We start from the raw sequence: 24,910 nt of genomic DNA on the forward strand, positions 1-24,910 counted from the left end.
TGCAGGCCGTGAATGCGCTGGCTACACTGACTGGTAGTGACTACCCAATGGAAGTGCTACCTGCCAGTCACCCGCAGGACGGGCTGTCTCATTGGGAGGTATTTTTTCCCTCTGGGAATGCCAAAATAGGCTGCTATTAGTAAACAGCGTGCTTTTTGCCTATTGGGCAGCCCTACCCGGCACCTATGGTCTGCAGCCAAAGTAGTTCATTGCAGTCAGTGTTCTGCAAATATGCAGTCCCACTGCTGCTCCTGCACATGCGCCAGTCCCAGTGCCTGCCAGATCCATTGCACAGGTGTTGGGACCAGACTGGCCGGGGGCACTCCTCTTCTCCTGTGTCAGGCAGCACAGGTAGCGGCAGCCCCTCCTCCAAAGAGTTAGGAGCCGTCGATTTTGTACCTGTTGACCTTTTCAGGTGGCTGCCTGTTTCATGTCAATTAATTCACCTTATCAACTTTTTCACCCTGTAGAACATGTGCATCTAGACCATATGGGGTCAAACAAGTGACTGTCCACCTAATTTTGCTCTACCTAATGATCCACACCCAATACAAACTTCCCATTATCAACTTAAATTGTCCTGGTGGATCATCAGCTCCAGCCTTAGCGAAGCTCATAAATGGTGCTGTTTGATTTAACAACAATAGAAATTAAATGGTAAAGAAACAGTTCCATTCAGAGTGCTGATTGGGACACAAGGGGCCTAATTCAGATCTGATCGCAGCAGCAACTTTGTTAGCAGTTGGGCAAAACCATGGGAGTCATACAGACCTGATCGCATGCTAGTTTTTTCGCTGCGCTGCATCAGGTCAGAACTGAGCATGCGTATGCATTCCAAAGCACAGGCACGTCGCACAGGTTCAAAACGGATCGTTGCTGAGCGATGGATTGTACAAAGAATCCATTCGCACAGCCGATCACAGGGAGATTGACAGGAAGAAGGCGTTTGTGGGTGGCCACTGACCGTTTTCTGGTAGTGTCCAAGCGTTTGCAGGAGCGGGTATCTGATGTCAATTCCGGGCCCGGACAAGCTGAAGTGATCGCAATGGCTGAGTAAGTTCTGGGCAACTCAGGAACTGCACAAATCATTTTTGTACCGCTCGGCTGTACATGCGATTGCACACTTGCAAAGCAAAAATACTCTCCCCTATGGGCGGCGACTATCTGCTCGCAGGAGTGCAAAAAACCCTAATGGGTGATCAGGTCTGAATTAGGCTCCATGTGCACCACAGTGGGGGGGGGGGGGGGGGGGGCAGATATAACATGAACAGAGAGAGTTAGATTTGGGTGGGGTTGTTCAATCTGAAATCTAAATTGCAGTGTAAAAATAAAGCAGCCAGTATTTATCCTGCACAGAGACAAACTAACCCACCCAAATCTAATTTTCTCTGCACATTTTATATCTACCCCCCCACCCCTGCAGTGCACATGGTTTTTCCCATTAGCTAACAAATTTGCTGCTGCAATCAGATCTTATTTACCCCCATAGTGGCGGTGCCAGATTTACTACCTTGTGTTAATGTGATATTCCTTAAGTCTAATTAGAGGACCCACACTGCTTTAAGCAGGAAGGCGCTCCACCCACTGTTTATGTCCTGATGCAAGAGTGAACAAATCTGAATAGCACATGCAGGGCCGGTGCTAGGGTGTTCGGCGCCCCCCTGCAAACTATAAATGTGCGCCTTCCCTCCCATATTTCACGACACAAAAAAGGGTGTTGTCTCAAAAGTCACATTACACCACACAGTAGTGGTCCTTATTCACGTTATATAAAACGGTGGTGCCACTTATTCACGTTACACCACACGATAATGCCCCTTATTCATGTTACGCCACACAGTAGTACCCCTTACACACATTATGCCTCACAGTAGTACCCGTTATACACGTTATGCCACACAGCATCCCTTACAGCTTACGTCACACACAGTATCCCTTACAGCTTATGTCACACACAGTATCCCTTGCACCTTACGTCACACACAGTAATGTCCCTTACACATAATGCCTCACACAGTAATGCCCTTAACACACTATGCCACACACACACACAGCAATGCCCTTTACATTTTATGCCACATCTGGCGCTGGTTGTGATCCACTGCAGATTGGCTGCTGGTATGCGAGCTCCAATTAGCTCACGGCCTGCATCAGATTGTGATTCAGTGACACACGACGTCTGGGACAGAACACAGAGGGGGGTGACTGGGACAGAAAACAGGCGGGTTGACGCAATGGCTGGGTTAGAATAAAGTGGGGGTGACACATTGACTGGGACAAAAAACCCAAGGGGTTGACACAAAGGCTGGGACGGAACACCGGGGGGGGAGGGGGGGCATAGCTGGGACAAAAAAAGAGGGGGGTTGTGACACAGTGACAGGATACTGAAGGGGTGACACAGTGACAGGACACTGGGGGGTGGCACAGCGACAGGACACTGGGGGGGTGACACAGCGACAGGACACGGGGGGTGACAGTGAACACTGGGGGGGTGACACAGCGACAGGGCACAGGGAGGGTGACACAGTGACTTTGACAGAATACTGGGGGGGAGGGGCGAGAGAGACACAAGGCTGGTACAGAACCCTTAGAGGGCCAGGGACCAGTAAGAAGAGGGCCAGGGACCAGCTTCCCTCACAATTACCACAGAGTCCCATCCCTTGCGTCCTCACCTCCCTAAATACAAATGACCTCCCTCTGCCCAGAGATCTAACCTGCTGCGCAGCACTCGGAGCCACGACCACCCGCTCCGGATGCCGCGTATCTGGCTCCGGCGCTGCCTGTGCTCACATCGGCTGCCTTGTATAGCTGAGGACCAGGAGAGCGCTGCTGACGCCCGCAGCTGTGTGGATTCTGGGGCCCGGGGCTTCCTGGCAGCCAGCCGCAGCAGCTAGATGAGGTGCTGCGTAGTAAGACAGCGTGGAGGTTGCTGATATCTCGATGAGGGGGTAGGGTTACTGCTGTTCTACAACGTCTCGCAGGGAGGTGACCACTTGATTAATTTGGTGAAATTATACGGTATGCCGCACAGCTGCCGGCGCCGCTGCCTGTATGATAGGCGCAGCAGCAGAAGGCAGGAAGTCATGTACAAAGTCCGGGTTTCCAAAAGCAGGGATGCAGAACAGGAAAAGCGCCTCTCCTTCCTGGCGCCTCCCTGCACTGCATCCCTTTGCTGAGCGGTTAGCGCCGGCACTGAGCACATGACTCAAACTCAGAGGAGTAGCTAGGTGCCATGGTGCCCGGAACAAGGGTATAATTCAATGCCTCACTCCCCTGTACTGAATTGGGGTCTAGCCAACATGTGGTGGCATGTTACATTTGAAAAGAAACAAAATGTAAAAATCCTGAACTGGTGACAGAGCTGGTTCTAGACTTTGTGGAGCTCAGGGTGAACGTTTCCTTTGGATGTCCCCTATGTTTAAAATAGGGTCAGTGCGTGCCGAGGGCTTCCAACAACAATATAGGGGCAAGGCTTCATTGGGAAGGTGTGTGGCCACAGAATAGTACCAATTCACATTACACCACACAGTAATGTCCATTATTCGCATTACACCATGTAGTAGTTCCCTTTATACACATTATGCCACACAGTAGAGCCCCTTATACATGTTCCGCCATACAGTAGAGCCCCTTATACACATTATTACACCATGGTAGAGCCTTGAAATAGCTGTATTTAACTATCTACTTGTTTAATTCAAATAAATTAAAAGCACTATATATGCCCCGACTGACCTGACCTCACAAACTCCCATTCCTCAATTAAAATAAAGCCCCAAATATAACCCCCCACAGACCTGAAACCCCCCCAATCCCTCAATAAAAATAATGCACCAAAATTGGCCACCCTCAATTTGATAATCTCCCAATGCTGCAATGAAAATAATACCCTACAACTGCCATCCCAGACCTGATAATCCTACTATGCTTCAATGAAAATAATGTCCCAGAATTGCCCGAGGGGCAGAGAGAGCTGTACCACAGCAGCCTGAAGGGCAGAGAGAGCTACACTAGAGTAGCCTGAGGGGCAGAGAGAGGTGCTACAGCAGCATAAGAGGCAGGGTGAGGTGCTGCAGCTTCATTGCTGAGAGAGGAGCTGCAGCTGTGGCAGAGAGAGATGCTGCAGCATCAATGTAGAGAGAAGTGCTGCAGCAGCTTGGGCCAAGAGTGGTGATGCAGCAGTCGGGGCAGAAAGAGGTGCTTCTGCAGCAGCTACTGCAGAGATGTGCTGCAGCAGCAGCTGGGGTCGAAAGAGGTGCTGCAGCATCAATGCAGAGAGAAGTGCTGCAGCAGCTAGGGCAGAGAGAGGTGATAGAGCAGCCATGGCAGAGAGAGGTTCTGCAGAAGCCAGGTCAGAAAGAAGTGCTGCAGCAGCTAGGACAGAGATAGCTGCTGCAGCATCTGAAGTAGAGACATGTGCTGCAGCTTCCAGGAAAGAGAGAGGTGCTGCAGCAGCGGGGGCAGAGAGTGATGTTGCAGGACAGAAGTAACCCTGCTGCACAGCTACAAGCAGACAGTGAGACAAATAGTATAAAGTGTCAGCTTCTGGAGTCTTACATCTGGTTCTGTTCCCTGCGGCCTTCCTGTTAGCTGGCTGGTGTGGCTGCGGCAGATAGTAGCTGCGGCAGCAAGGTCCTCCGGTGCGGCTGCCGGGCGGCTGCCGGCCGGGGTCCAGGTCCTGGGGAGCGGGGCATGGCAGCCAGAGGTGTCTGTTTCCAAGTGTCCTGTTGCTGGAGTGCGGCGTCTGGGAGGCTGAGGCCAGAGATAGTGGATGTGTGCTGGTTCCACATGTGTCCTCTGTGCAGTGAGCCACCATGTTGGAGACCAAGCCAAGCCAGTGGGTATCCCAGTTCGCATCCAGCCAATCCGGTGCAGTTTTCCCTTATAAAAGGGGGTTGATGCTTTGCTATGGTGCCAGTGCTTCATATTACTTGCTGCTGTAAAGTGCTCAAGCTCTGCGCTCCCAGGTTAACCCCTGGTATCCGGGTTCTGTTGTGGATGCCCGGAGGTCAGTTCTGTTATTGCAGTCCTTTGCTCTCAGTCCACCTGATCTTGCGGTTTAACCGCTTGGTCCCCTGTCTGGTAGAGGTTCTCCATATGCTGACAGTGCTCTCAGCGATACTTTCTTCAGCATTGTTTGCAAATCACAGGTCATCTCTTCATTCAGTGTTCTTCAGCATTGATTACAAATCACAAGTCATCTCCATTCAGTGTTCTTTTAGCATCGCTTACAAATCACAAGTCATCTCTTCATTCAGTGTACTTCAGCATTGTGTACCAATCACAAGTCACTTCTTCATTCAGCTTTCCTCAGTATCATTTACAAGTCATGAACATTTCGTGCTTCAGAATTCACTCGGACGTATCTCCTAGTCGATGTGTATGATTGAGGTCTTATTAAAACTGAATTAATCTGTTTTCAGTGTATCATTCTCGGTCATTGTCCTCATTGCCTACCCGTCTACATCTTTGGGCCTAAGCCTTCAATCCATGAGTAAGAACTACATTCAGCCACCTCGTTTCCTTCCTTTGCTGAAAGCTGCTCCCTCAGTCAATTATCAGTTGTGAGATCCTCAACTCAAGCCGAGCGTGACATAAAGAGGGCAGGCAGAGCTCCGGCATGTGCTGACTGTCAGTGTTTCCTGCTGTCACCTCTGGCCTGCCTTGTTCCCTACTTAGTCTTTCAGTCCGAGTCAGTGTGTGCCCTCTGTTCTACTCCTCCTGCTCTGTGACCGCCAGTACGGTGGCCCCCGGGAAGGAATGATGTGGGTGGCAGTGTGCTAAAGTGCTCGCTTAGGGACTGGCAGATCCACGACAGCCCACCAGCAGGGCTGAATCTGTGAAGGTATGCCAGTGTCTGGCAACGCATTGCACTACACAAACTCCAAATAAACTACAGCTCCCAGCAGCCCTTGCAGTCAGGAGCTCCCGGTAGCAAGGGCTGTCTGGTGCTGTAGTTTATTTTAATTTTGTGTAGTGCAGTGTGGTGCAGGACTGTCCGATGATGTCAGCCTTCTTCCTGCCTCCCAGTGCTCCCTGTCCCAATGTGCACTGAAATAGACTGTAGCAGCAATCTTTCTCTCCTCCAGGGTCCATTTCCGTGCAAACAGCTTCCACGTCCACATCAGCTACACCCACATGGCAGCCAGCCTGCTATGTGTACTTGGTAAGGAGCAACCTACCATGGGCATTATGTGTGTAAGCAGAACAACTACTGTGGGCATTATGTGTATAAGGTGCACTACTACTGTGGGTATTAGGTGTATATTGAGCATTACTACCATGGGCATTATGTGTGTAAGTGGCACAACTACCATGGGCATTATGTGTGTAAGAGGCACAAGTACCATGGACATTATGTGTATAAGCAGCACTACTGCCATGGGCATTATGTGTATCAGTGGCATTACTACTGTGGACATTATGTGTGTAAGATGAACAACTACTGTGGGCATTATATGTTGAAAGGGTACTACTACTGTGGGTATTAGGTGTATAAGGAGCACTACTACTGTGGGCATTATGTGTGTAAGTGGCATAACTACCATGGGCATTTTGTATGTAAGCAGAATAACTACAATGGGCATTATGCATGTAAGCGTCACAACTACAGTGGGCATTATATGTGTAAGGGGCACAACTACTGTGGGCACTATGTAAGAAGCATATCTACCTTGGGCATTATTTGTGTAAGGGGCACTACTACCATGGGCATTATGTGTGTAAGGGGCACTACTACTGTGGGCATTATGTATAAGGGGAATTACTATGTTCCCCTCCTTATACTTTTTAGTTTATGGCGCATGCAATTTTGTCAGTGATGTCCACAGGGTGCCAGAGCAGGAGGTGGAGATCCAGTTTGCACATGTGCAAAATGGATTTCCTTTATAACAGGTGGGAGGCGCAGCAGAACACAGCTTAATTCCAGCTGACTATAGTCTAATCCACAGGTTCTCAAACTCGGTCCTCAGGACCCCACACAGTGCATGTTTTGCAGGTCTCCTCACAGAATCACAAGTGAAATAATTAGCTCCACCTGTGGACCTTTTAAAATGTGTCAGTGAGCAATTAACACACCTGTGCACCTGCGGGGTTACCTGCAAAACATGCACTGTGTGGGGTCCTGAGGACCGAGTTTGAGAACCTATGGTCTAATCCAATGTGGCTTTGCCATGTAAGGGGTTATAATACACACTTACCATAGGGAGACAACTCTACACAACATGTTATATTTCTTTGGCTGAATTTGTTTTATAACTCTTGTGTTATATGTTTCTGCAGAACATATTGCTGGAGATACCCTGATTGATATAAGTGGTGGTCACTGTCTATTTCAACTGTTTCCAGTCTGCCAGTACTTTAAAGAGATTATAATTCTAGAATGTAAAGACCAATGTATTGATGAACTGAGAAAATGGAAGAGTAAAGATCCAGGTGCCCATGATTGGTCTTATGCCGCAAAGTATGTGGTGGAGCTCGGAGATAAGAGGTTTGTACTACTAATAGTTTAATTATTGTTTTCAATTTTGTACTAAAAGAAAAACATCTATGAAACTTAGATGGTTGTATAGAAAGTAACACTGAATTTTCTAAATTCTTATAAAGGTCTGGAATAAGGGTCTGATTCAGTGATGTACTGTATGCTAATTCCATTCAGCTGCAATGATCATCTGTGTAGCCCGATACCAATGCAGCCTGGACTACATCACTAACCCCACTGTATCTACCACTATAATACTGACCCCTCTATACACTACACTCCATTTCAGAACCCTGTATACACTGCACTACATGGGATGCAGTTAAATTGCCGGCAGTCAGGATCCCGGTGGTCGGGATACCAATGCAGGAATCCCAAAAGCTGACAATGCCGCCAGCCAGAATCCTGGCTTGCAGAGGCTATTCCCACTCGTGGGGGTTCACGACACCCATAGAGTGGGAAAAGAACCTGTGGCGAGTGCAGTGAGCCCACAAGGAGAGTGTCTACGCTCTCCCTGTTGTCTGTATACTGACGGCCGGGGTGCCATTGTCTGTATACTGACAGCCGGCATCCCGACCATCAGTAATTCATACTTATCCCCACTACATTACTGACCCCTCTATACACTACACTACATTACTGACCCCTCTATATCTTACATTACTTACCCCTGTATAACTACAATACATTACTGACCCCTTTATACACTACATTACATTACTGACCCCTCTTTACACTACATTCCATTACTGACCCCTCTATAGACTACACTACATTGCTCACCCTCTTTACACTATATTCCATTACTGACCCCTCTTTACAATACGTTCCATTACTAACCCCTCTATAGAATACACTTCATTACTGACCCCTCTGTAGACTACACTACATTACTGACCCTCTTTACACTACATTCCATTACTGACTCCTCTATAGACTATACTACATTACTGACTCCTCTATACAATACATTATTGACCCCTCTTTACACTACATACCATTACTGACTCCTCTTTACACTACATACCATTACTGACCCCTTTTTACACTATATTCCATTACTTACCCCTCTATAGACTACACTACATAACTGACTCCTCTATACACTACATTCCATTACTGACCCTTCTTTACACTACATTCCATTACTGACCCCTCTATAGACTACACTACATTACTGACTCCTCTATACACTACATTACTGACCCCTCTTTACACTATATTCCATTACTGACCACTCTATAGACTACACTACATAACTGACCATCTATACACTACATTCCATTACTGACCCCTCTTTACAATACATTCCATCACTGACCCCTCTATAGACTACATTCCATTACTGACCCTCTATACACAACATCCCATTACTGACCCCTCTTTACACTTCATTACTGACCCCTCTTTACACTACATTCCATTACTTACCCCTCTATAGACTACACTACATTACTGACCCTCTATACACTACATTCCATTACTGTACCCTCTTTACACTACATTCCATTACTGACCCCTCTATAGACTACACTACATTACAGACTTCTCTATACACTAAATTACTGACCCCTCTTTACACTACATTCCATTACTGACCCCTCTTTACACTACAATCCATTACTGACCTATCTACAGACTGCATTACATTACTGACTCCTCTATACACTACATTCCATTACTGACCCCACTATAGACTACACTACATTACTGACTCCTCTATACACTACATTACTGACCCCTCTTTACAATACATTCTATTACTGACCCTTCTTTACACTACATTCAATTACTGACCCCTCTATAGACTACACTACATTACTGACTCCTCTATACACTACATTCCATTACTGACCCCTCTTTACACTACCTTCTATTACTGACCCCTCTATAGACTACACTACATTACTGACCCTCTGTACACTACATTCCATTACTGACCCCTCTTTACATTAAATTCCATTACTAACCCCTATTTACACTATATTCCATTTCTGACCCCTCTATAGACTACACTACATAACTGACTCCTCTATACACTACATTACTGATCCCTCTTTACAATACATTCTATTACTAACCCTTCTTTACACTACATTCCATTACTGACCCCTCTATAGACTACACTACATTACTGACTCCTCTATACACTACATTCCATTACTGACCCCTCTTTACACTACATTCCATTACTTACCCCTCTGTAGACTACGTTACATTACTGACCCTCTATACACTACATCACATTACTGACCCCTCTTTACACTACATTACTGACCCCTCTTTATACGACATTCTATACTGACCCCTCTTTACACTACATTCCATTACTAACCCCTCTTTACACTACATTCCATTACTGACCCCTCTATAGACTACGCAACATTACTGACCCTCTATACACTACATCACATTACTGACCCCTCTTTACACTACATTACTGACCCCTCTTTACACTACATTCCTTTACTGACCCCACTTTACACTACATTCCATTACTGACCCCTCTATAGACTACACTACATTACTGACTCTCTATACACTACATTCCATTACTGACCCCTCTATAGACTACATTACATTACTGACCCCTCTATAGACTACATTACATTACTGAACCCTCTATACACTACAGTTCTGACCCCTTTATAGACTACACTACATTACTGACTCCTCTATACACTACATTACTGACCTCTCTTTACAGTACATTCCCTTACTGACCCCTCTTTACAGTACATTCCCTTACTGACCCCTCTTTACACTACATTCCATTACTGACCCATCTATACACTACATTACTGACCCCTCTATACCCTACACTACATTATTGACCCCTCTATAGACTACACTACATTACTGACCCCCTCTGTACACTACAGTACTGACTCCTCTATACACTACATTCCATTTCTGACCCCTCTATACACTACATTACTGACCCCTCTATACCCTACACTACATTATTGACCCCTCTATAGACTACACTACATTACTGACCCTCTCTGTACACTACAGTACTGACTCCTCTATACACTAAATTCCGTTACTGACCACTCTACACACTACACTACATTACTGACCCCTCTATACACTACACTACATTACTGACCTCTCTATACACTACATTACATTACTGACCCCTCTATACACTACACTACATTACTGACCCTTCCATACATAGAAACACAAACATCCATTTAACATTAAACTATATATATATATATATATATATATATATATATATATATATAAACATCTCACGCTGTGAATGGGCTGCACCTCATGAAAAATCCCCCTGCTAGTGGAGGATTGAATGGATACTATCGATACAGTTTTCGGAGGGCACACACTAGAAAATTTATAATTATATCCTAACTAGCAAACCAGTAGTTCTAATATAACACATTTATTAAAATATTTTTTCAATGATTAAGAATGTACAATTGTATAACATATACAAAGACAATGTCCTTTTATACAATGAACAAGTAAAAGACAATACTCAATTGTATGACTTTCATAAAACCCAACGCGTTTAGTCCACTTAGGACTTCATCAGGGATACATGTTGTAGCTGGCTTTTCGGTAGAGGAAAATGAAAAGAAAAGAAAAACATATATAAACATGATATCACATATCACAATATCGAAATGACAATCCAACATAATATCACAATATCGAAATAACAATCCAACTGACTTTGGGTCATAAACATATACAAAAACAACTCTTATAGGTCATTGAAGGAAGAAGATGCTCCCCTATCTTTATTACTCATTTAAATATCAATGAAAGTGATAAAAAATACTTTATACTATTTTACTTGTGCATTGTATAAAAGAACATTGTCTTTGTATATGTTATTCAATTGTACATTCTTAATTATTGAAGAAAGATTTTCATAAATGTGTTATATTAGAACAACTGCTTTGCTGGTTAGGATATAATTATACATTTTCTAGTGTGCGCCCTCAGAAAACTGTATCAATATATATATATACATATATATTTATATATATATATATATATATATAGAGAGATATATATATAGATATATATATAGATAGATATAAGAGAAGTGGTGACCAACCAGACATAGGGCAAGAACAAAATAATATCTATGTAAATATACAGCCATACTTACCTCTGCTCACTGTTTTGCAGTAGGCTATATGTTCCCTCACGGACTGCAGGTTGCAGGGGAGAAGGACCAGCCGGGCAGAACAGGAGAGAGAAATGGTAGGGGATGAGCAGGAGGGGGTCCTTACACATCGCTACATGGGGGGACTAGCTGAGCATAGGCAGGGTGTGGTGACTCAGGGGAGCAGGGAGGGGGGACCTCACACTATGCTGTCTAGAAAAAAGGACAGGCCAGGCAGAGTCCGGCAGATTGTAAGGAAAGGGGCAGAGTGTAGAGAGAAGGGGGTAAAGGCACACCTCATGATTTAAACGTGAACACCTGGCAGCATAGTGCAGGCTGCAGTCACAGTAGCAACTCACATTTCTTCTTGATTGGCCAATGGGAGTAGTGGGAAGGAGATTAATTTGATAGCGGATCAAATAGAGATCTGGAGTCAGGCAGTAGAAGGGAGAAACTGTTCCCTCCTGCTGACCGGGTCTCCTTCCTGGTTGCATCCTCCTTGGCCAGCGATCCTGGCGAGGCCCATTCTGAAAGAAGGGATAGATACGGCCCTGCTGTGCTGCAGCCCCACCTTTGGATCAGCCACTGCTCACATGGCATATGGATTAGTCAGACTCATAGATAAAAACTCTTATGGACATGTGTAATTACCTGGAGAGGTAAAGCTGAGGAGTTTCATATAGGTATTCCCTTAGAATGTAAAACCAAAATATAGTAAAAAATTACTGTGGGGATGAGATCTTATAGTTTTAAATAAATACCTGTGTCTAAAAATCCCACAGGTTCCCAGTATGAATGTCTCAACGTCTCTAACGATAGTATCTAAGGGTGATGGATTGACACTTCATTCCAACAGTACATGTATTTATCTCAAAATCCAGCATTAATTTTTAAAGGAAAAGTGTTGTATTTCAAAATAGGGAACGTGCAGTTGGCCTTAGTCAAAGAGCGGGGCCATCTTTGAAAAAGGGAGAAGTATATTCAATCCCTTAAAATTACAGATGAGCGGGTTCGATTTTACTCGGTTCTCAAAACAGCATCTTATTGGCTCACGGATGTCACGTGTTTTGGATAGCCAATAAGAAAAATCCGGATAAAACCGAACTGACGTTAATTCTGGCGTTACATCCGAACCCGCTCATCTCTACTTAAAATCTTATTACCAACAAATATATATTTAAAAAATACATGTTTAAAACATTAATTACATATAAAAAATATCCAAAAAAATCTAAGAAATATAAATAACCCCAAATCCTATTTTCTAAATAAATAACCAGAAGTCATATTCTATAAATAGTCTGTGTAAAGATCAAAAGAACCATTTTAATTAGATATCACTGTTGAGCCCATTTGGTACTAATGTTTTAAACGTATGAATCAATTTCATTTCAGTTCTTGCTAAACTTGTTGTAGGATCCATCCCTCTATGTTGTTTCTGAATATGTTTGATGTCATAAAGATTTTTATATCAGTGATGAAACAGTTGTGATGTTTTTTTTAATGCAGAGGGAATGACTTTTCAAAACCTTTCTTATATTTCATAAATGCATTCTTATATGGTTTTTTAATGGTCTGGATGTGCGCCTAATATAAAATATTCGGCATGTACACTCTACTGTATATATGACATATTTTGTGCTGCAGGTCATAAATTCTAAATGTCTAGCACTATTTTCTGTTATTTGAAATGGATTAAACTTTTTGGGTGGCGTTAGATCATACTCCTCTACGGGTTCCGGCTGACTCTCCGACATGTAGAATACAGACAGCGAAAAGACCGACAACAGAAGACCGAAAGACACCAGTTAGACAGTAGTGAGAGACTGACAGTTAAAAGTAAGACAAAGTTAAAATAAGGACAAAGTAAAGCCCGACAAGACCAACAGTCCGACAGAACAAAGACCGACAGTTCATAAGTCAGACAACAGTCACATCGAACACCTCTAGACCGACATCGCATAAATCGACAACGCAACAGACCGACAATTCCTTTTATCAGATTTATACCGAAACACAACAGACCGACAGTATATATGAAGACACACAAAAGACCGACAAAACACAAGTCAGACGTGCATTTCACCGAAATGACAAAAAACCAGACAGTGCATAGATAGACAGTAAAAAAGACCGACAATTAATCAAACAGACCTCGATAATATCGACAAGTAAAAGACCGACAGTGTATGCATAGACAGGCAAATGATCGACAAATCATAAAACAGACAGCAATAATACCGACACATAAAAGACCGACATCATATACCTAAACAATACATACATATAAAAAGAATAAAATAATACCGGAACGCAAAACACAGACAGATTATTAGGACAGGGGCCAATATATCGATATCATAGACTTCTGAGACTTTCATTTCCCCAAGACTACCCTCCTACATACATGTCGCCGCGTAAACACCTGTACCCTCAGCTCCAAATAGGTTAGGCGGGTTGACGGTGGTCACCCCAACAGCCCACGGCGCTACCCTCATCCGTAGTACTACAGGTCCCAGCCACACCTGTCAGCCTTACAGCTACCAAGCCCAAACCATACAGGCCAAAGTCATGAGTGCAAGGCCAAGCCACACACCCCCCCACCCTTTCCCGCAAAGCACCCCATCACCTCAGTCACCCCTCTTCCGTCCGCCCCCCCTCTCCCCCACCCCCGCGATGTCTGGGCGCCCTGTCCTGGACGCCTCCATCATCACCCCAGCAACGGCACCATGCCGTCTAACCTCAGACGCGCCTACGCTAACAGAGTTACCCCCGGTGCTACCCTCATCCGTGGAACTACAGGTCCCAGCCACACCTGTCAGCCTTACAGCTACCAAGCCCAAACCATACAGGCCAAAGTCATGAGTGCAAGGCCAAGCCCCACACACCCCCACCCTTCCCCGCAAAGCACCCCATCCCCTCAGTCACCCCTCTTCAGTTCGCCCCCCCCCCCGCGATGTCTGGGCGCCCTGTCCTGGACGCCTCCATCGTCACCCCAGCAACGGCACCATGCCGTCTAACCTCAGACGCGCCTACGCTAACAGCGTTACCCCCGGCGCTACCCTCATCCGTGGAACTACAGGTCCCAGCCACACCTGTCAGCCTTACAGCTACCAAGCCCAAACCATGCAGGCCAAAGTCATGAGTGCAAGGCCAAGCCCCACACACCCCCACCCTTCCCCGCAAAGCACCCCATCCCCTCAGTCACCCCTCTTCCGTCCGCCCCCTCTCTCCCCCCCACCCCCGCGATGTTTGGGCGCCCTGTCCTGGACGCCTCCATCGTCACCCCAGCAACGGCACCATGCCGTCTTACCTCAGATGCGCCTACTCTAACAGCGTTATCCCCGGCGCTACCCTCATCAGTGGAACTACAGGTCCCAGACACACCTGTCAGCCTTACAGCTACCAAGCCCAAACCATACAGGCCAAAGTCATGAGTGCAAGGCCAAGCCCCACACACCCCCACCCTTCCCCGCAAAGCACCCCATCCCCTCAGTCACCCCTCTTCCGTCCGCCCCCCCTCCCCCCCACCCCCGCGATGTTTGGGCACCCTGTCCTGGACGCCTCCATCGTCACCCCAGCAACGGCACCATGCCGTCTAACCTCAGATGCGCCTACGCTAACAGCGTTACCCCCTGCGCTACCCTCATCCGTGGAACTACAGGTCCCAGACACACCTGTCAGCCTTACAGCTACCAAGCCCAAACCATACAGGCCAAAGTCATGAGTGCATGTCCAAGCCCCACACACCCCCACCCTTCCCCGCAAAGCACCCCATCCCCTCAGTCACCCCTGTTCCGTCCGCCCCCCCTCCCCCACACACACACACACCCCCCTCAGTAGCTATTGCTGGTGACGGGGGGCCGTCCAAGACGAGACGCTATGAGTCCCATCCACACGCAATAGCTATTGAGAGCGTTGCGTCCAGGTATGGTGGCGATGCCGTGACTGAGTGTACAGGGGTGGTTAGGAGAACTACAAGTCTCAGGACAGATGATAAGGGCCTGTGTGGAAATCATTAAACATGTACAGTGTTCATGTTCACTATTTTATTGATGCTCTGGTGTTGCGGGGTGAACATTACCCCCCCCCCCACACACACACACACACACACACACACACACACACACCCCTCAGTAGCTATTGCTGGCGACGGGGGGCCGTCCAAGACGAGACGCTATGAGTCCTGTCCACCCGCAATAGCTATTGAGAGTGTTGCGTCCAGGTATGGTGGCGACGCCGTGACTGAGTATTCAGGGGTGGTTAGGAGAACTACAAGTCTCAGGACAGATGATAAGGGCCTGTGTGGAAATCATTAAACATGTACAGTGTTCATGTTCTCACTATTTTATTGATGCTCTGGTGTTGCGGGGTGAACCACCCCCCCCCCCACACACACACACACACCCCTCAGTAGCTATTGCTGGCAATGGGGGGCCGTCCAAGACGAGACGCTATGAGTCCCGTCCACCCGCAATAGCTATTGAGAGCGTTGCGTCCAGGTATGGTGGCGACGCCGTGACTGAATGTACAGGGGCGGTTAGGAGAACTACAAGTCTCAGGACAGATGATAAGGGCCTGTGTGGAAATCATTAAACATGCACAGTGTTCATGTTCACTATTTTATTAATGCTCTGGTGTTGCGGGGTGAACCTTACCCTCCCACACACACACACACCCCTCAGTAGCTATTGCTGGCGACGGGGGGCCGTCCAAGACGAGACGCTATGAGTCCCGTCCACCCGCAATAGCTATTGAGAGCGTTGCGTCCAGGTATGGTGGCGACGCCGTGACTGAGTGTACAGGTGTGGTTAGGAGAACTACAAGTCCCGGTTATGTGTAATATTATTTTTTGATAATGAATGTTTGTCGGTCTTGAGCTTATCTGATTTATGTCCTGTCGGACTTTAAAATGTCTATATATGCTTTGTCGGTCTTCAACAGTGTCTGTGTAATACGTATCTAATTGATAATTGTCAGGCTTTTTTAATGTCTGCATACACGCTGTCGATCTTCGAGAGGTCGGTTTACTTTCATTGTCTAAGTTATCTATGTTGAGGTATGATTAATGTCGAACCATAGTTTGACGGTAAAACTAAATTGTCTGACAATCACTGTCGGACTAATCTTTGTCGGGAAAAATTGTTTCGAACCGCTATACCACAACCCTCCTCTACATCCTATACATTTATTGCACATATAGAAACCTTTTTGATTTTATATATTCATTTCTGTTGGTAGTGAGATGGCCTCTGTCTCATTGATTGTTAAGGTTGGGAGCTGTTCTGTATATGCATAAGGGTTTCCTAGGAATTTTATCACCGATAATGGGGTCATTGCATAAAATAGGCCAATTATTTTTTTAGAGTTTTCTCTAAAGTACATTATTGTAAACTGAAATTTGTCATGACAGGACATTTATCGAAGTCTGATTCACCAACAGTCAATTTGTCAAAATGTATTGATTCCATTTACAACCTTTTGTCCTCAAAAATTATTTGCACCTCAAGGACACTGCTTAATCATCTCAGTTCACTAGAATGGGAAGAAAATATTCTTTCCATGACAGCTGATGTCAGCTCTTTATACACAATCATAGAACATGAACGTGAAATAACAGCAGTCTCAAAAAGATGCATTGAGTCAGAAATAGACTTAGTATTACATTCATTTTTAGTCAAAGGCATATGGTTTAGCCCCTCTAGTAATTATTTTATAAATAAGGATGTTTTATATACAAAATGTGTGAACAGCAATGGGCACCAGTTTTGCTCCCAGTTATGCAAAAGCTTTTTGGCTCATAGCTTTCTGGTAGGAGTCCATCTTATATTTCACTAAGTCACTTTAAGTTTTTACCTGCACTTTGTTCTCAATAAAACTGTATTACACTATCTCTATTCCTCTCTCTTTGCAATTTTTATGGTTTGAGAGTAGCACTTCCTAAGGCAAACATGCAAGGAGGAAAGAATATACATTAGAGAACATATGTGCGTAAGGACCGTGACTTGCATAAACATACAGCATTCAACATCACTGTGGAGATCTGGGAACTATCATTCCTCAAAACTACTGTTTTATTCCTTTATTTTCTATATCGTGAGAGACGTTGAGACATTCATTGTGGGAACCTGGGGGATTTTGATACATAAGTATTTACTTAAAACAAGAAAGATCTCTTCCCCACAGTAATTTCTGACTATATTTTGGTATGACATTCTAAGTGAATACCTATATGAAACTCCTCAACTTTACCTCTCCATATGTACATAAGGGTGTGGTGGAACCGTGAGAATTTTTTTAGTGTTGGTTATTCTCATGTACCACTTGTTTTCAATGTATGTGTAATTACCTATGTTCTCAGGGCATTAGCAGCTCAGTAATGCACCCACCCTTGCACATGACATCATGTGACATTAGGTTAGTACTTCGGTCACAAAGGAATTGGTAATAAAGTCACAGATTAAGCGTAATGACACATGGGGTTGTGTGGGTCACTTGTATTGTCTTGTTACCCATATTAGCGACTGAGTCGCACACAAAGGCTGGATGAAATATTTTTACGCCTTCCATTATGAACAGTCTCATCAGATTGTATAATCCTACAAATGTTCCAAAGGTCATTTGCATGGTGGCACTTCCATATCCAAGAAGTGGTCATACACTCCGGTATATTTTAAGCAGACAAATAGGTGCATTTATATAGTGGCATCACTACGGGTGTGTGGAGGGTGAGGGCCACACCCAGATGTCACCCGCCGAGGGGTGATAAAGCGCTAACTCTTCAGTGACAGGAGCCAGTGCCGCACTGTAACATTATGTGCAGCACTCAGTTCCTGGCATCCTGTCACAGTGTTGGAGTCGCCACTGCACACAGGCTGGTCTCCGGGGGTAGCCCAGCATCTCTGGGACCAGAGTGATAAAATTGGGGGTTTGGGTTATGAGGCCACGCCCCCTACATGCGAGGCCATGTTCCATACCCACAATATCAGGCCCCTTTTTTGCCAGCACAATCTATTCACCCACACTGGGTGTCACCACTGTTAGGGGGCCCTGTATTTATGCTTAATATTTCCATGTTATGCCTGCATGTGATGAGGCTGGTAATGGTCTATAATACTGAAATGCGCTGGGCTGTGATTGTTTTTATTCTCAGTGAAAGCTATCAGGATTTAGAAGATATGACACAACGGAAATTGAAACGCATTGAGATGTGTAACCTTGCCAAGGAAAACCCTACATCTCCTACAGAGCTACCAAAGGCAGACTGCGTCATCTCTGTGCGGCTTCTGGAAGCTATTAGTGAGGACCTCAACGCGTTCTGCAGAAACCTGAAAAATATGTCATCTCTACTCAAAGTTGGGGGGCACTTAATATTGATTGCAGATGTCAACACTTCTTTTTTTGCGGTGGGGAATGATAAGTACTTTATGTTATGCTATGATGATGGCTTTTTAAGAAAAGCTCTAGCTGATGAAGGGTATTTGATTAAATGTTATGAAGCCGTAAAAAGTGAAATACCCTCTGATGTGTCTGACATAAAAAAAACTGTGTTTGTTGTTGCCCAAAAACAGTGAGGTGCAATAATTATCAAAATTATTGGAGGGTCTACACCAGGCATGTCAAACTCAAAATCCCAACTGGGCCAATACTCAAGTTCTAAGTCTTGTGTGGGCCGCAAGAAAAAGAAAAAGACATATATGCAATTTTGAAAGGTTTATTAGAAAAACCAACAATAAAGTATAATCAAAGAGATGATAAATATCAGGAAGAAAATAACTTTAATAGTGTGAACTGGGAGCTGTGTTATTCCCACTCATATATCACTGTGCGGTCCCCTGTCATATATAATACATATCAGTGTCAGCTAGTAAAATGTGTCACTTCCAGCCCCCTCTGTCCCTTCAGTCCAGCTACATGCCCCCTGGTATCCCCTTGCTCCCTGTGTCCCCTCCAGCCAAAAGCCCTCTGTGCCTCCTGTGCCAGCCCCCTCCAATTTACTTTCTTCGTTGAGAGACATTTTTCGATCCAGAAGAAGCTCCTGAAAGTAGGGCAGCTTGGTACACAGGGCAATCGGACAAACACACGCACAAAGCGTGATGGCTTCAGTGCTAATGGTGCTGAGCAGGCGGGATGTGGTGGGGGGCAGATCTCTACAAAGACAGCACAGCAGCTCCCCCCGTGGACATTCTTTTTATCTCTATCACTATCTTCTTGCGCATGTCCAGAAAAGTGAATGCTGCCTGATCGGAGCTTAGCTCCAATCACGGCAGATGGGCCAATAGTAACTCATCCGGCAGGGGCAGGCCGCATTCCTTTTTTTTTTTTTTAAAGTAAACTTCGGCAGCAAAAGTATACATTGTGGGCCGCATGCGGCCCTCGGGCCACGAGTTTGACATGTCTGGTCAACACCATTCAGGAATGGGTGCAATTTATTACATCTAAAGTGCTTCCATTTGGTTAGGAATAACTTTCATTTTTTGGTTTCCCAATGTAAATTTTAGTTGTTTGTCTTGGTATTATAGTGAAATTAGAGGTCTATTTAGTAAATTTCAGGAAAGACTTCTCTCCAGCATTTTAGCCAGGGAAAGACTAAAATAGGGAAACATAATGTATTTATATTTAGTACTGAGAAAAGTGCACATTCCTGCAGCTCCTTGGGCTGTGCACAAACGCTATTTTTGCAGCTGAGAGGAGTGATGCTTCTTGCTGGGACAGGGCCTTTCCACATCGACTGTCCCAGCAGGAGATTTTAATTCATTCAAGATCCAGCTATGTGAAATTGCTGGTCTTTCTGGGTGCCGGTTGTTAAAATCTGCAGCTATGACACAGAAACCTCATTCTCCAGACATCAAAATGACCTCTCTCCTCTTTTGTCAAAGCCATCTTCAGTTACTTGTAACAAAAAAAGTGTTGTAACTTTTGAACCATAACTGCTATTTCAAATCTGTTTGCAGCAATAAACTTTTCAGCAAATTCTAATGTTGTTTGACATGTTATATGACCACCTTTCCATTTGAAAATACTGACTTAGATTCAAGATGGCCGATTTCAAGATGGTGCCCATGATCGTACCGTACCCTAAAACAGAGGTTCCCAAACGCGGTCCTCAAGCCACCCCAACAGTCCAAGATTTAGGTATATCCATGGCTCAGCAAAGATGGTTAAATCAAATTGATTGCTAATTAAGTCACCTGTGGCCAAGCATGGATACATTTAAAACTTGGACCGTTGGGGTGCCTTGAGGACCGCGATTGGGAACTTCTGCCCTAAAAGATAGCCCACCTCACCCATACCTTACTGGAGTATTAAGCTTTCCTATTTCCTGCACAGTTTTTGAAACAAAAGGGTGTACTACGACTTTTGAATCACCCTGTAGAGAACAATAGGCATAATTAAGGAATAGATTTGTTTTTCAAGACTCAGATTTTTGTTCTTTTTACATAATTTATTCATTTACAAAAATACATGTAACCAGTAACTACAGTAGGTCATCCACACCCCATAATCTGTTGTATGTGAGAATACTGTCAAATTTGTAATGCCAACTTCTCAGAATAAAGCCCCCAGAGGGAGGCTTGTCATGGACTTTGCTGACGGGAGCAGCAGAACCTTTTGGTGCAGAACAGCTCACCAATTACAGTAATGTAAATAAGAGTAACAGCAGAGCTTATGACAAAAAATTATATATCAGTGCAAAAAAACCAGGCGGCACTCAGAGGACTGTTGAAAAGAATAGAATTATACTTGCAGTTCAAAATTCAATAGCTATGCCTTTTACTATTGAATTTTGAACTGCAAGTATAATTCTATTCTTTACAACAGTCCTCTGAATGCCGCCTGGATTTTTTTGTATTGGGAGTGGGCCATTGCTAACCCCTCTCTATGAGACCACAGTTTTGTATATGTGTGTGTGTGTGTGTGTGTGTGTGTGTGTGTGTGTGTGTGTGTGTGTGTGTGTGTGTGTGTGTGTGTGTGTACTTTATTACCAGTCACTTTTCCAGCGCACACATATGCCTTACTGCTTTACTGAGTATATTTTGCCCATTTATAAAAGTCAGTCTGCCAGAATAGTTTTTGATTGTAGGAGAAAACTGGAGTATACGGAGGAAACCCATGCAAGCACGGGGAGAACATACAAACTCCACACTGTTTGGTCTGTGACGGGAAATAAATCTAGAACCTCAGTGCTGTGAGGCAGTTATGCTAACAAGTGCACCGTATATGCTGCCCTATGCATGCCCTAATGTGAAAAGGTCAACAGTGGCTATGTCATTTTATATATTTAACACATTTATTTGCTTATATATATATATATATATATAGAGTATATATATTATATATAAAAGCAAATAGATGTGTTAAATATAAAAAATCAGATATCAGTGTGAACCATTGATATATACAGTATATTTACTGTGGTGAGAGAGGTGGTCTCTCACCTGATTTGTTCATATACTGGTGGGTTCAGATCCCTCCAAGGTAGAAAAAAACAGCAAGGAGTCAGATGCAGTAGAGGGGTTTAAAACTCCCATACACCCACTGCACATGGCACTGATACCTATTAGGAGCCAGAGAGTAGGTGCAGTTTGTAGTGCCAGGGACTGTGGACGTTGGCTGTGCCAGGAGAGCATGGCTAGTGTGGTTACAAGCCATTGCATCGGACTACAGTATAGTCACAATTTGCAGGTGTGCGCACCCTCTGGGATAGTACGGGGTCTAATATTTATCTCTCACGGATCTTTCTTCCTGGATTAACCAGTACCAAATGATTCAGTTCTTCCGGAGGATTTTCACAAAAATCCCTGTTCCACTTCTTTCCCTCCAAAAGAACAAAGATAGAGGGATATATATGGTAAAGTACAGTTTTATTTCATACATAAAAACAACTTTGATTCTGCTATAATAAAAATCCACCAAATTATTGGGGCAAATGTGCGTACCAAAACTCGTGGTGTGACTAGTAGTGTCCACCCTTAAGCGCATATGTGATGTTAGTACCGGTACCTCCCGGGATATCAGCACCGTCTCGCCACTGGCTCGACAGATTCTGGCCACTCCCACTGACTCTTGATCTGCTACAGTCTGTCCCAATATCACCGACGTGTTTCTGCTCATGATGAGCCTTTATCAAAGTGTGTGATGGATTAGGATACTGGGGTATTTAAACCCCATGGTCTGCTATGATTGGCTTATATACCCCAGTATCCTAATCCACCACACACCGTGATAAAGGCTCATCATGAGCAGAAACGCGTCAGTGATATTGGGACAGACTGTAGCAGACTGTCGAGCCAGTGGTGAGATGGTGCAGATATCCCAGGAGGTACTAGTCCTAAGTCCAGGCCTTGTTGCAAAATAGCCAAAAGTCTGGAAGTACTAAACTTGAAAGCATCATAATTCTTAGCAGCACACCAGGTGAAGTAATAAATCCAGACACTATAGTAAATCCGTGCCAAAGCCGGTTTGCGGGCGTTCATAATAGTTTGTATAACCGCCTCAGAAAATCCTGTGGCTCTCAGGAGGGAAGCTTCAAGAGCCACACCGTCAAAGCCAGTCTGGCCAGGTCCGGGTAGACACAAGGGCCCTGAATGAGGAGGTCTGGGCATTGAATAAGTAGAAGAGGATGCTCCATCGACAGACCCTGCAGGTCTGAGAACCAATGCCGTCTGGGTCAAGCTGGAGCAACTAGAAGTAGTATTCCTTCTTCTTGCTTGAACTTCCGTAGAACCCTTGACAGGAGTGACACTGGAGGGAACACGTAGGGCAGAAGAAAGTTCCATGGAATTTCCAGTGCGTCCACGAACGCTGCTTGAGGATCCCTTGTTCTTGATTCAAAGACCGGAACTTTGTGATTGTGTCGAGACGCCATCAGGTCTACGTCTGGTAGGCCCCACTTTTCCACTAAGAGTTGAAAGACTTTCTGCTGAAGACTCCACTCTCCGGTGTGCACGTCCTGACGACTGAGGAAATCCGCTTCCCATTGAGGACTCCTGGAATGAACACTGCCGATATTGCTAGCAGATGGCTTTCCGCCCAACGCAGGATTTTTGACACTTCCGTCATTGCCATGCGGCTTCGAGTGCCGCCTTGATGATTTATGTATGCCACCGTGGTGGTGTTGTCTGATTGTACTTGAACAGGCCCGTTCTGTAACAGATGCAAGGCTAGTGTTAATGCATTGAACACAGCTCGCAATTCCAGAATGTTTATCGGGAGGAAAGATTCCACCCTGGTCCAATGACCCTGGAGAGAGTGTTGCTCCAACACCGCACCCCAACCTCGCAGACTTACGTCCATCGTCAGAAGGACCCAGTTGGGGATCCAGAAGGGACGGCCCCTGCTCAACTGTTGGTCCTGTAGCCACCAGCTCAGTGACTGACGAACCTCCGGAGTCAAGGAGATCATTTGAGATCTGATCTGGTGAGGCAGGCCATCCCACTTGGAAAAGATTAACCTCTGAAGAGGGTGGGAATGAAATTGAGCGTACTCTATCATGTCGAAAGCCGACACCATGAGGCCTAGTACTTGCATCGCCGAGTATATTGACACACTGGGGCGAGAGAGGAAGTATCTGATCCTGTCCTGAAGTTTCAGGACTTTCTCTGGAGACAGAAACAACCGTTGGCTATGTGTGTCCAACAGTGCCCCCAGGTCCACCATGCTCCGAGCAGGTACCAGCGAGGACTTTATCCAGTTGATGAGCCACCCGTGGGCTTGTAGGAATTGGACCGTCAGTTCCAGATGACGGAGGAGAACATCTTGGGAGTTTGCCAGGATTAGCAAGTCATCCAGATACAGCAGGATCCTGATTCCCTGACGGCGAAGAAGATCCATCATCACAGCCATGACCTAGGTGAAGATCCAAAGGGCCGTGGCCAATCCAAATGGCAGAGCCTGGAATTGGTAATGTAGGTTGCCAATAGCAAACCGCAGATATTGCTGATGTGAAATGGCAATAGGTATATTCAGGTAAGTATCTTGTATGTCCAGGGATACCATGTAGTCCTCGGGTTCCATAGCCCGTACAATAGAGCCCAGAGTTTCCATACGGTATTTGGACACTCTTAAAAATTTGTTCAATGATTTGAGGTTGAGTATCGTCCGGAAGGACCCATTTGGCTTCGGAACTAGAAACAGGGTCGAATAGTATTCCCTGCCTCTCTGGGACAGAGGTACTGGCACTACCACTCCCGTGTCCAGGAGGGACTGCACAACCAAGTGTAGAGCTTGCGCTTTCAACTTATCCGAAGGGATAACTGTTGAGGTGTCCGAAGTGGTCTTTAACC

The 24,910-nt window shown here is 45.2% G+C and overlaps 1 protein-coding gene across 1 annotated transcript; it reads left to right on the forward strand.

Annotated features, from left to right (window-relative positions):
- The first annotated feature begins 4,173 nt into the window (after positions 1-4,173).
- Positions 4,174-20,587, forward strand: LOC135051025 (nicotinamide N-methyltransferase-like). The gene is made up of 3 exons (XM_063957221.1): positions 4,174-4,351; positions 7,282-7,489; positions 18,778-20,587. Exons 1-3 carry the CDS (start codon positions 4,174-4,176, stop codon positions 19,196-19,198), a joined length of 807 nt encoding a protein of 268 aa, XP_063813291.1. The 3' UTR covers positions 19,199-20,587.
- Positions 20,588-24,910: the final 4,323 nt, after the last annotated feature.

The sequence above is a fragment of the Pseudophryne corroboree genome, chromosome 1 (assembly GCF_028390025.1).
Source record: "Pseudophryne corroboree isolate aPseCor3 chromosome 1, aPseCor3.hap2, whole genome shotgun sequence".
NCBI classification, from domain to species: domain Eukaryota; kingdom Metazoa; phylum Chordata; class Amphibia; order Anura; family Myobatrachidae; genus Pseudophryne; species Pseudophryne corroboree.